This window comes from Neophocaena asiaeorientalis, unplaced genomic scaffold (genome assembly GCF_003031525.2).
Source record: "Neophocaena asiaeorientalis asiaeorientalis breed wild unplaced genomic scaffold, Neophocaena_asiaeorientalis_V1.1 scaffold220, whole genome shotgun sequence".
Classification (NCBI taxonomy): Eukaryota; Metazoa; Chordata; class Mammalia; order Artiodactyla; family Phocoenidae; genus Neophocaena; species Neophocaena asiaeorientalis.
In genome coordinates this window covers 1,608,717-1,620,509 of record NW_020174042.1, presented here as the reverse complement: position 1 = coordinate 1,620,509, position 11,793 = coordinate 1,608,717, and the positions used below count along the sequence as shown (strand labels likewise).

The 11,793-nt window shown below is 43.0% G+C and overlaps 1 protein-coding gene across 1 annotated transcript; it reads right to left on the bottom strand.

The window, feature by feature from the left end:
• Nucleotides 1–2,099: 2,099 nt before the first annotated feature.
• On the bottom strand, nucleotides 2,100–7,524 carry TMEM215 (transmembrane protein 215). Its single transcript, XM_024753879.1, has 2 exons — nucleotides 7,401–7,524; nucleotides 2,100–7,148 (listed from the first exon to the last, which is right to left on the bottom strand). The coding sequence occupies exon 2, from the start codon at nucleotides 7,091–7,093 to the stop codon at nucleotides 6,386–6,388; it is 708 nt and encodes a 235-aa protein (XP_024609647.1). The 5' UTR covers nucleotides 7,094–7,148; nucleotides 7,401–7,524; the 3' UTR covers nucleotides 2,100–6,385.
• Nucleotides 7,525–11,793: the final 4,269 nt, after the last annotated feature.

Genomic DNA, 11,793 nt, shown 5'->3' with positions numbered 1-11,793 from the left:
CGCCTTTTCCTTTTACTCTTTTTGTTTTTAAAACATTTCTGTTTGGTGTATCCTCTAGTACATTTTCTAGCATTTATGATTGTTAGAGATGAGAAGCAGTGATGTCAGGGGATGGAGGGGGTGGATGCGTCAGCAGTGACGGGCTTAATCAGGGACTGTTGGCCCTTCTCCCTGTGCTGACAATTCCATAGCCATGCTTTCCCTTTGCTGCCCTCTTCCCCACTCATATTCAAAGGAGGTCCTTCTTGCCGTTGTTAAAGGAGACCTGATGTTCGCATGGTCAAGAAAAAGAGTATCTCAAATTAAATCCCACTTTTAGCCAGTCAGATAATTTAGGAAATTCACAGGACAAATTGTGTGAGTCAGAAGTTATTAAGACTGGCCTCAAATACTGCTTAGAGGAATTGCTGAACAATGTCATCATCTTGCTCCAGAATAAGCCAGCGCTTCTCTAAATCATCAACCACAGTCTCTGAGCATCTCACAGCCTTTACAAAGAATGGAAGTTTCAGAAGAGGTGAGGGTGAGGGTCTGCAACTTGGCACCCTGAGACTGACCAAGAGAATACCCAGGTGGCCTTGAAGGTCCTGTTAAGAATTATTGGATGGAAGCATAATAGCGAGACAATAGTCAAAGCTGGAATTATTTTTTGTTGACCTACTTACAGGATTACCCCAAGTACATTGATTCACCTTCTTTCTGGTCAGGAATTCAAAAGCTCAGTTGTCAAGTGCTCTTGGGACCACCAGTTCTTGTCATATGTGCAGTACGGCCCATGACTCACAGAAGAAGGCAGGCAGTGAAGAGTCAGGTCAGCCATGGACGGAGGAGAAGCTGTTCCGGAAAGGTTTATCTCTTTCTTCTCCTTGTTATGTAAGGTGTGGTTTCCCCAGAGAAACAATATGCTAAATAAAAGTTAGGGTCTCAACCCACAGAAGCTTATTTTAACCCACATTGTTGCTGACTATATTCAATTTGATTTAATTCAAATCAACAAGGTAGAGTTGTTTCTTTTTTCCTGCTAGAAAGGGGAAGTAGGCTTTGAGAGTGACCCAAATGTTGCAATTGAGAGTTTTCACTGAGCAAGGCAGAGTGTGTATATGCCCCGGGGTGGGGGGAGCGGAGCGGAAAGATGAATAAAATGTGGCTCCTGTCCTCAGAAAGCTTACACTGTAGTTGGAGAGACAAACACGTACTCAACTAATATGCACAATGATAAATGGTAGAGATGTTGTCAGACCAGAGAATAATAGAAGTGTTAGTTCTGAGTGGGAAAATCTAAAGGATTGTGGAAGATGTGGCAGCTGCCTCTTGAAGGATGTTAGGGCGTTAAGCAGTAGAGGGGCCAAGACAGGGAGGACATCTGAGGCAGAGAAGATTGTTGGGGCGAAGGCTCAGGGTGGTCAGCCACAGGGCAGAGTCAGGGAACAGCAAAAGAGATCTGCTGTGGAGGGTGGGAGGTTAGGATGGAAGAGCACAGGGCCAGGTGGGCCTTTGTGAGTTGGTCTAATCACTTACAATGAAGTAGTTGTCCATACTTTTCACGCTGAATTACAGGCAGGTAATTTTCAAAAGCCTAATTCTTCTAAACAGATGTAGTCTTGTCTCAGGCTAGAGTTGTCTCACAGTCAATAGTTCATTACCATGAAAAATAAGAAAGTGATTAATTGAAAAATATTTGTTATATTTAACTTTCTAAGGATAGATTTGTCAAAGAGCAGCACAAGAGATGTTTTAATAGATTTATGTCCTTCTGTAACTCTGTACCTTACTTTGGATAAAGCACACTAAGCCTCGTTCTGTCATCGAGGATACTAAGTCTGCAGGCTCTATCATGGGGTCAGGAGAAGGAATAAAGGGAAAAATAAAGGATCTCTGACAAGGGTCAGGCCCAAGAATAACTTGCCAAAGACCATGGAGATCTAATATCAGTGCCCAGCTATTTGTGTGAGTATCTGGACAGCAGCATCATGCATAAACTTCTTTTGTTGTAGGGTGTCCATGCAGTGAGGGACCCTGCAGGCGGTAAGAAATCAAAGACATGATCTCTAGCTCAGTGATGTTTACATGATTTTATGTTATCTGGACAAGAGGCTAAATGGAATTCAATCCTTTATTGAGATATTTGGATGAACCAAGCATTTATCCACATCTCCAACTTCAGTTTAATTTTTCCAGTGAGGAACTGAAACATAGAAAACTCATGGATAGAGTCTATTGAATTCCTGAAATTCAGTTCATTTGAAAGTCACTAATAGGTAACAATATACTTACATATTAAATATATTATAAAATATATGATGAGATACTTTAAGAAAATGCTTTTGAAATATTACGAAGTAATTATTATTGTCTATGTCTACATCTGTTTTTCATTTTGCTTATTCAACATTATGCTCTTGAAGATTGACACCACTATAATCTGATTTTGAGTTACACACGAGTAGTATCTTAACTGGGGAAATGTCTCATCTTACTCTTAAAAATACTGGCTCTGTCTCATCTCACTCTTAAAAATACTGGCTTTGGTCCTGATGTGGGACCTTTTGAAGAAGCATCATTTTGTTTCTTAGCCTATGTCTTGCATCTATCTGAGTGAAGAAAAAACCAACAATTTGAGCATTTGATCCATTTACACATTTCTGCCTCCTCACTCTCATCTATAAGGAGACAGCTTTTCAAATGTACATTTTCACCTCTATGGGCAAATGACAAATAGTGTAGCTGTGTTACCAACAATAGAAAAAAGAAAAAACAACGAAACCATCTATAACACTCGATATTTGGCCAGCAGTAAGGAACAGCATGATAAATTATGGTACTTCACTAAAATGGCATATTACACAATTGTTAAGTGATAATTAGGAACACTGCATAGAAACATGAAAACATATTTAGGATATAACTGAAAGAGAAAAGAAAAAAAGCACGTTTATAATATGTAAGGTGGGGGAGGCCTGGAAGATATATCAATACTAAAATGGAAATATAGTAGTTCTGTTAGGATAGTTGGACTGTGTATTTTCAAAAACCTTTTCTTTAATGTTATAAAATACTAGTAAAGCAGCAAATTCACCAAATAAATGATGCTGTAGACACAGGAAGGAGATACTAATAAATAAGTAGAGGTTGGAGATAATAAAAGGGAAAAATATTTCAAACGATGAATCTTCCTTCTCTACATTTGCCAGCCCCATGGCTATTAAGATCCAAACTATTGAAAACATTCTCAAAGGAGCTGGTTAGTAGGGCTTGGAAGAGAGCCTGAACTTGACTGTATCTGGATTTTGTTTGCCATGATTGCAGTGGAAACTAAATTTTGAAACAGTTGTTTAAATAAGCTCCAGCTTAGCTATCTTGGCTACATTCACACTTTGGAATCAAGAAACAGTTTGGAAAAAGAATACCGTGTGCAATATAAATAGGAATATAGAGCAAGAGAAATTCAGTAGAGAAGACTTCAAAAATAAAATGCCTATTTAAAATCAAGTTGAAATGACTAATTGGATTAACAGAAAATAAAAAATAACCAATACTGAGTTAAATTTATATCTGTCTGAATGCTCTTAAAGGATACCAGGAACAATACTCATGTCAGTTCTGTTCGTGTTAACCATTTGCTAACACTGTTGATTGGAATGAACTGCTTGCTCTGCTTTCCGCTAAAGAGCTCAGACCCCTTTCTCTTCTCTTCCACCTCTGTTCAAAAGAATGACAGTTTTACCCTGAATAGCACTTAACAAGTGTTGATGTGGGGCACTAGGCTACCTTGCTTCATGTTAGGTGGGGGTGGCTTAATATAAGATGTTAAGAAAAATTCACACACACAATCACACAGTTTATTCTTTCCAGTCAAAGTTAAGCCTCCCAGCTCAGCACTTGCACACCATTATGTTAGCACTGCAGAAAATTCCCTCAAATGCATACTTAGATACTTTAAGGATCTTAAGTAGGTAGATGGAGGAAGAAACTTAAAGTTTCTTCTGAAATAGGACTTGAAAATGTGATAAAATACCCTATCTCTCTAAACTAGTAGTTGACTTTGAATTTGGAAATTGGAGTGTGTGTGTGTGTGTGTGTATGGTATCAAGGAGTTTGAACTGAAGAAATCAGAAAGTAACTTTTCCAAACCCCAAACCATACCTGACACTACAACCATCTCTTTTCAGACCCTGTGTAGAATTTGCTGAGTCTGCGTGAACATCTCTCTCTGATGTCTTGCTATCTCCTCACCTCTAAAGATGTCCACAAGTGACAAATTAGAGAAGATTTTTATTCCTAAGAGTTATCTAATAATTTTTACCTTCGTAGAAACATGATTTCCATCTTTCAAAATGCAGTAGAATTATTAAGAGGTATTGTGATTTTAGGAAACTATTTTCCCTCCATTCCAAATCCAAAGTAAATTACATTTAGTACAAGGGTATGTATTTGATTATTTGGGGTATACTAATATTGAAATTTTTCTTCTTAAAAATATTTTGTCCTTAACATCTTCATTTTATTCCCAGAAGTATATTTTGTTGAATAAATAATATTTGGTAATAAAACAAATCCGGTTTCATACATCTACAAAATTCTTTTGAATAGCAACAAGAATTCAGTCCATGTTGCATAATTGTTATTATGAATTGCATAACCTTGGCATGCATTTTGCTATAATTCATTTCCTGGCAAAATATAAAGTGCCTTTGACATAATGCCATAGAATATTGAAACTGGGAATGAATGATAGAAATAATCTGGTGTCAGTCAGTCCCACTTTTCCCATTTCAGGGACTGAGGTGCAAGAAGGTAAAATTTGCTCAGGATCACACATCTCATTTTCCAACACTTAAGTCATACTAAAATAAAATTACAATTTTGATGTTGAATTTGATTAGAAAATTATGATTTTTAAGGGCACAATTCTTAAGACAGAATAAATGCCACACTTAAAGAATTACAGAGTTGGATCTGAAATACGCAAAAGAGGTATGCCCAAAATTTTTGTGCTCACCCCTTTTGGGAGAAAGTGGCTGAAACTATACAATCATTAAAAAATAAATCATTCTTTGAAGGATGCAAAGTTATCCTGATCTTCAAAATGAAATATACCACCATTTCTATATATAATTTAATTTTTCTCTTCAGCAGGGATCAAATGGTATTTTGGTTGATTGCCAGTGAGCAAATGAAGTAGGAAATACATTTTAGGATCCCATTGTGATTTTTTTTTTTTCTCAGCAGCAAAAAATTAAATAAAACAGACCTTTGTCATGTAATGTTCACTGATCAGGTGAACATAATAAAAACTGGGCTTTAGTTAAATCTAGTGGATTAACTCTTGTTTCATTGGCATTTACAGTCTTTGGGAGTGTTGAACAAGTGTACAAATAATGACATTTTCAGAAATTTAACCATTGCATTTCATGTAAATTCTGCATAAAGTTCAAGACTAATGGTATTGACGTCACAGTCTTCAAATTTTAAAAGGCATATAGGAATAGTAATAACATCTCCCAGAAACGTTAAAGACACTTGTATATATATGTAAAATCCATTTTGACTTGATGAAAACAAATTCTAATCTATGAAAATATTACATCAAGTCATATTGCACCTGATGAGGAAATTATACATGAATGATAGTAAATGCTAAAAAACACTTCAGATAAAGACTCAGTAAGTCAAATTAAATGAAGAGTTTCAGAAGTAACATAACCATCTAAAAATGTTAGTTTTTCACACAACTGGTCACACTTATTTTGCTTTACTTAAAATCCCTGGTCTTGTCTGAAGATAATACCATAAAACTCAATTACATAATTCAACTGTCTTTAACTCCCCTTTCTCCAGTAGCCATTGCACCTTAGGAGGTTTGTAGCTATTCTATCTCAATTTTTTTTTCTTTCAGCAAATACTAAGTGTGAAAAGCTTCACCAGATGAAAATCATTTCATACAATGAAGCACTGAATTGTTTTTTCATTCAGTTTCTTTATACTGAAAGCAGCTCAGTTTCCCTATGAATAGTCCACGTATCATTTCATGCCTGGTGTCTGCAGCCCACTCTAGATTTATCTTGCTTTCAGCAGGTACTCGGTAGCACTTTCTGGGTTATTTTACAAAACATCCAACATGGTTTAAATTGTTTAAAAGCAATTGGAACTGCTTCCTTTCCTACCCACTGCCTCTTCAAGTGTCCTTAACCTTCATCATCCTTCCCTAAAATGTGTCCCCAACATGCCTATTTACATGGCTCTCAGGCACCGGAGGCTTGCACACCCATCACATACCAGGTCAGTTTCTAACAGTGTGAAGGCTGTTGGAGCAGGGCAGTTTCCTTCCATTGAGAGCTGAGTATGGTCATATTGCTTTTAACACAGCGACCCTTGTATGCAAAGTTTAGACTATCGTCTCATGGTCCCATATGCCTTGGCTCTGATTGATGTAACAACAGTATCTGTCATAGGGTCTGTTCAGCTTGTACGAGCAAACGATGATACTGTCCTGGGGCACAAAGAAGATGCTGTCCTCAGGCTCAGGGCACTCAGACCTGTCCCAGGCTGAGCACTTGGCATCCAACGCATTATAGGTGAGGGAACTGCCTGAGGGACAGTAGCCATCCAGGTGTCTGGACGGCTCCTCCCGATGCCCGCTCTGGACCCGGCCCTGGCATTCTCCTTCTTCCGCGGGTGTGGGGGTGGTGATGGAGCTGACCATAGGTACCTCGCCCTGCCCTTGGAGGGGGAGCTTCCCCCTGAGGCACACCTTCTTTGCCAGCTCATCTGAGCTCCCCTTGCCCGACTCCAGGTCTGAAGGGGTCCTCAGCAGTTCCACCACCTCCTTGTCCTTGGGTTTCCGGAAGCAGGGCAACTTGCGGACCCATAGCAGCTCATTCTCGGGCCACTTGGTGCATCCCTCAGTTTTCCTGGCCAGGGCAATGGCTGCAATGCCTGGGAGGCAGATGGCTGGCCCTATGGCCAGGAGGGGGATGTTTCCCAGAGTCTCTCCTTTCATCCCAGAGACAGTGAACATGAAGCCAAAGACCAGGAAGACACTCACCAGGGCCACAACCAGCCCAGTCCTCGGGTTAATGTCATCAGGCCGCATCTTTCACTCCATCCAGGTTGGGGACTGCCTGCTAGCCAGGGAGCAATGTTCCTCCCTACTGTCAGAGGAAAACGCACTGGGTTAAAAACAAAACAAAACAAAGCACCCAAGTCCATTTCCCAACCACCAACTATCTCTCTTACTCTTTGTGTCTGACACTCTACTGTCTGTCAGTCTTGGTCTCTGTCTGTTTCTCCCTCTATTTCTGTTGCTCTCTCTCTTTCTCTGTTTATCTGTCTCCTTCTTACTATTGCAGCCCCTGCCTCTTTCTCATATAGTCATCCACAGGCTGGGGTCACTGCGGTACCTGAGGTTTCCTGCCGTCTCCCGGGAGCGCGGGGAAAAAACACCAGTTTGAGTCTCCTTAGAAACCTCCACAGCAGCTGTTTCCTCGGCTCTCTCCCTTGTTTCTGGAAGGAAAGCCTGGTTTTCCAACTGACTCTGCATCCAGGAGGTGGGACGTGGGAGCTTGTCTTTCCCAGCAGTGCCCGTCGGTCTCCAGGGCTTTGGGAGCTGAGCGGCGGCGCAGGCCAGCACCCAGCTCTGCGCGCAGAGCGCCGGGTGCTGGAGGGAGGAAGGACTTAGTCTGGGAAAGAGGGAAAGCGGCGAGCGAGTCTGGCCTCGTTACATCACTTTCAGAGCAAGCTCAGAAACAAAGAAGGACGCGCGGGGGCGCGAGGGGGCTAAACCCAGGGGAGAGGCCAGCCGGACAGAAGAGGCTGCCCAGGGTCCAGTCGGGGTGCTTGGAGCAGCCAGAGTTCGTCCCGCAGCTGCCCGTGAGGGCTGAGTAAGGCGGCTGGACATGCTCCGTGCCCGGGAGGGTCCGGGGTGCGAGGCTGCCGCGTGCCGGAGACTGGAACTCGGGCCGGTTTGCCCACGGGACAGCCTGGGCTCCGAGTCCGCGGTCCGAGGCCCAGAGGTGCCAGCTGGAGATGCCCCTCGGGGACCTAGATCCTTCTCCAGTTACAGATCTGGGTGACCCGATCCGACCTATGGCAGCTCCCAGAGATTCCCCTACCGCCCGTCTCAGAACGTCGAGGCTCTCAGGGCTCGGAGGGCTGCATTCCTCCCGGGTCCTCCTGCCCGCGACCTCTCTGGGTTCGCGCGCTGGGCGGCAGTGGCGCGCAAAAGCGCTCTAGCAGCGAAGCGGGCTGCGTTGCTGGAGCGCATGGGAAGCCCCCAGGCTGAGTTAGTGGTCAGCCGGGTCTTGCTCGAGCCTTGGGGGAGTCACCAGAGTCCTTCCCCCTGGTCTTACAGCTCTGGATCCTGGAGGGGGTGGCCTTGGAGCTCGGATCCTACTCCGACACGGTCGTGATGCCAGCCACGCCGGCTGGGTCAAAGGAGAAAGGCTCTCCAGCCCCGGCTCCCCATCCCCGCACCCAACACCTAGCTAACAAGGAGAAGGAGGGGCCTTGACTGGGAGGATCAGGCCGCCCAGCCCGCGAAGCAGCACCAGCTTTGCGCGATTCTGTCCTTTGCTGACGCTGGTGTGGAGAACCTGTCTCCTCCCCACCACATCAGGGGCTGGATTCCTCTGGCCCCAGGGGCAAGACTGGCTTTGACTGGGTTCTTCAACAAGACTGCTCATTTAGGGTAGATGGGGAATATTGAGGAACCAGACGTGGAGGGGCAGGGGCGGAAGGAGGAGGGAATGGTACATTCTTTCATGTCAAGGCCCTGCCTTGGTGGAAAGAATTTTGACATCCAGGCCTTCCCCACTTAAACTAGCCATGTGTTCTTGGGCAAGTGACTTAACCTCTCTGAGAATCAGTTGACCCATCTGTAAAATGAGAATATTGTTATCAAATATGTGAAGGAACAAACATAATGAGAACTAAATAAATGTAAAGTTCCTAGTACAATGCTTGGTACACGGTTCTGGTTCACAAAATGGATGAAATATGTACTTTTATAGTATGTGATCATCAATGTAAGGCACGAGCCAAATCATAAAGAGCCTGTCTGTGGGGCTAAGGACCTTTGACTTTATCCACTAAACAGTGAAGAATCGTCTTGGTGTTGTTTTAAGCAGGGATCAACATAAAAGTATTCCATGTTTGACAGATGCTGACAGCAGGTTAGAGGACGGGTTGGAAAGGGTAGATGTGGAAGCAGGAGGACAGTTCAGTAAGCCAGGCAAGACATGGCACGGGCCTGAACGATGCAGGGCTAGTGGGGTGGTCAGAAGAAAGTGAATTTGAAGACTATTTAAGGGTACAATCAAGTGTCTTGCATCAAAGGAAGTGAGATGGCAGTAGGAGTCCAAAGCTGAGTCCCAAGTTTCCCACTCTTTCCACTGAGTGGATCAGGAATCAGACTCAATTTTCCACTCCAGCATCTACTGTGTGTCTCTTGTAGTCATGCTCATTAGACAGCTGCTGTACCTCTGGACATAGAATCATTATTTTGGAAGGAAGGAAGGAAGAAAGGAGAAAAGGTAAAGAGCAAATGTGAGATGCCAGCTGTTTGGCCATTTGTATCAGGGAAATAATTGTTTTCCTGGCAGCCCCACTAAATAGATAGACATCTGCTTTTATCTCATTGTCTAGAAGGATGTCATAGGGGCCACCTCTGTGCAAAGGAACCCGGGAAATCAAGATTTTGTTTTTGGGGTTTTTTTTTGGACCAGATTTATTGCCACTTTGAAAAAAAATCAGGGTTTTGTTAGCAAGGAAAAAGAGAACAATGAATCTTGGAGAAGCAACCAGAAGCATGTGCCACAACTATCGAACACACTTACCTTCTTGCAGCCCTCTCTTCCCTTGCCTTTACTAATGCCTTTCTATCCTGATTTCCCTCTTATCTTCCTGGCCACTCATTTGTAGTCTACTCTGTAAACTCCTCTTTATTTTATTAATTTTTATGTTGAACAAAGCCCTTCGATGTTGATATTCTGCTGGCTATGCTGATGACCCCCTATGTTTATCTCTTTAGCCTTGTCCTTTTCCCTCAATTTCAGATTTATAGTATCTAACTGTCTGCTTGATATCTGTCTGTACAGCACACAGACACTTCAAATTCAACACAGCTTAAACTCTGCTCATTAAATTTCCTTCAGACAGGCTCTTTCTCATTTGACTCCCTCATTCTTCCTATTCCCTCAACCGAGAAACTGTGGGATTGTCCTCTATTCCTTTGTCTCTCTAGAAAGCTACATCCAGTAAATCAATCAAATCATCGTAGTCTTACCCCCTAAATTCCCTGATCTTCTCCTCTTCTGTGACCTGAGGTAAATCACTTTACCTCCCTGGGTTTCCCATGAAACAAGGGCTTTGGGCAGAGAGCTAGCTGAGGTGCATTTCAGCTCTACTATTCTGTGGTTCTCCAACAGTCACTTCTGCAGGGCTGAACTGTCGTTAGTGTTGTGCAGGTGCTCTGACAATAGTTCTGGAAACCTAGCTGGAGCCTAAAGAAGCAACATTGCTGAACAGAGACCTCCTCTCACTCGTACAAGCATCTAATTCCATTTGACTTTTAAGCCAGGCAGTTCATCTACTTAGGCATTAGATAAGACCCATGCATAAAACTGCAGGAAACTTCAATTACTGTTTAATTATAAGCCTCATTCTCAAAGCAGTTCCTTCTTAGAGGTAATTTCAGATGGTCTTTGAACAGCAGGTATACTTGCGCAAGTCAGCAGCAAAAGTGGGTGGAGGTGGGAGACATCACTCAGGGTTATAATATTCAGGGACAGAAAAGGCATCCTCAGTATTTAATTTCTTGCCTGTACAAGCTGATTGCACTAGGATTTTAAAACCTTAAGCAGTTCTCGCAATGCTGTAAGCATATACAGCCACGTACAAAAGCTTTTCATCAGAAGAAAAAGGAAATTCAGGTTGTAATGAGGCTTTGTATGTATGTGGGTGTTTGAGAAGGAAATGCAGAACCTTTTATTTCTGAAATTATTGAAATCATGGGATGCTAGAATTTGAAGATACCTTATAGAATATCTACTCTAACTCCCTTAATCATACAGATGAAATCCAGAAGGGTTGCAATCATTCAGTACTACTTGAGTATATATTATGTGCTTGGCACTGTGCTAGGTGCTGGAGATACAAGTCAGTAAGACATGGTCACTCACATTCACAGAGCAAGATATGTATGTTAGTTAGGATAGGATGGATTATGCTGTGGCAACAAAAGATTTCAAGATCTCAAAGGCTGTATGCTCATCCTACTTGTCTCTCATGGATCAGCTGCAGCCTTGCTCCATGTTGTCTTCACTCTGGGATTCAGGCTGCAGGGCAGCTTCCAGTTGGGACATTGCCAGTCCATTGAATCCAGGCACCAGAGACCCTGCACTGAGCCTTCACTTTAGTAGCTTCTCTCTGGCTCCCCTGGCTGTGCCCCCTCTCTCTAGGCCAAAGAATCTGCTGAGGTAATGCCCCACTTGGAGACCTTACCCCCCATTCTAGGCCATGTGATGGGTACCTGGGACCTTAAAATTCCCCACCCAAACAGCCCCATACCAGCTTCCAGGGCTTGTGTACAGCTCTTTGCTTGGTCCATCCTCCCAAAGATTGACCATACTACAGGTGTGCACACCCCTAGGCCTGTGGGACAGTCAAGGGGCCACTATGATTTTGAGTACAGATAAAACTCAGGCATGCAAGATGGGCTGTGTATTCCAGCCTCTTCATGGTTCAGAACAGAGCCAGAGGAGGGAAAAGAAAAGACAGCATTCATTTTATTCTTGC

Excerpts from the sequence above, each read along its gene's own strand:
- TMEM215 (XM_024753879.1), bottom strand. The coding sequence starts at position 7,093 with ATGCGGCCTGATGACATTAACCCGAGGACTGGGCTGGTTGTGGCCCTG.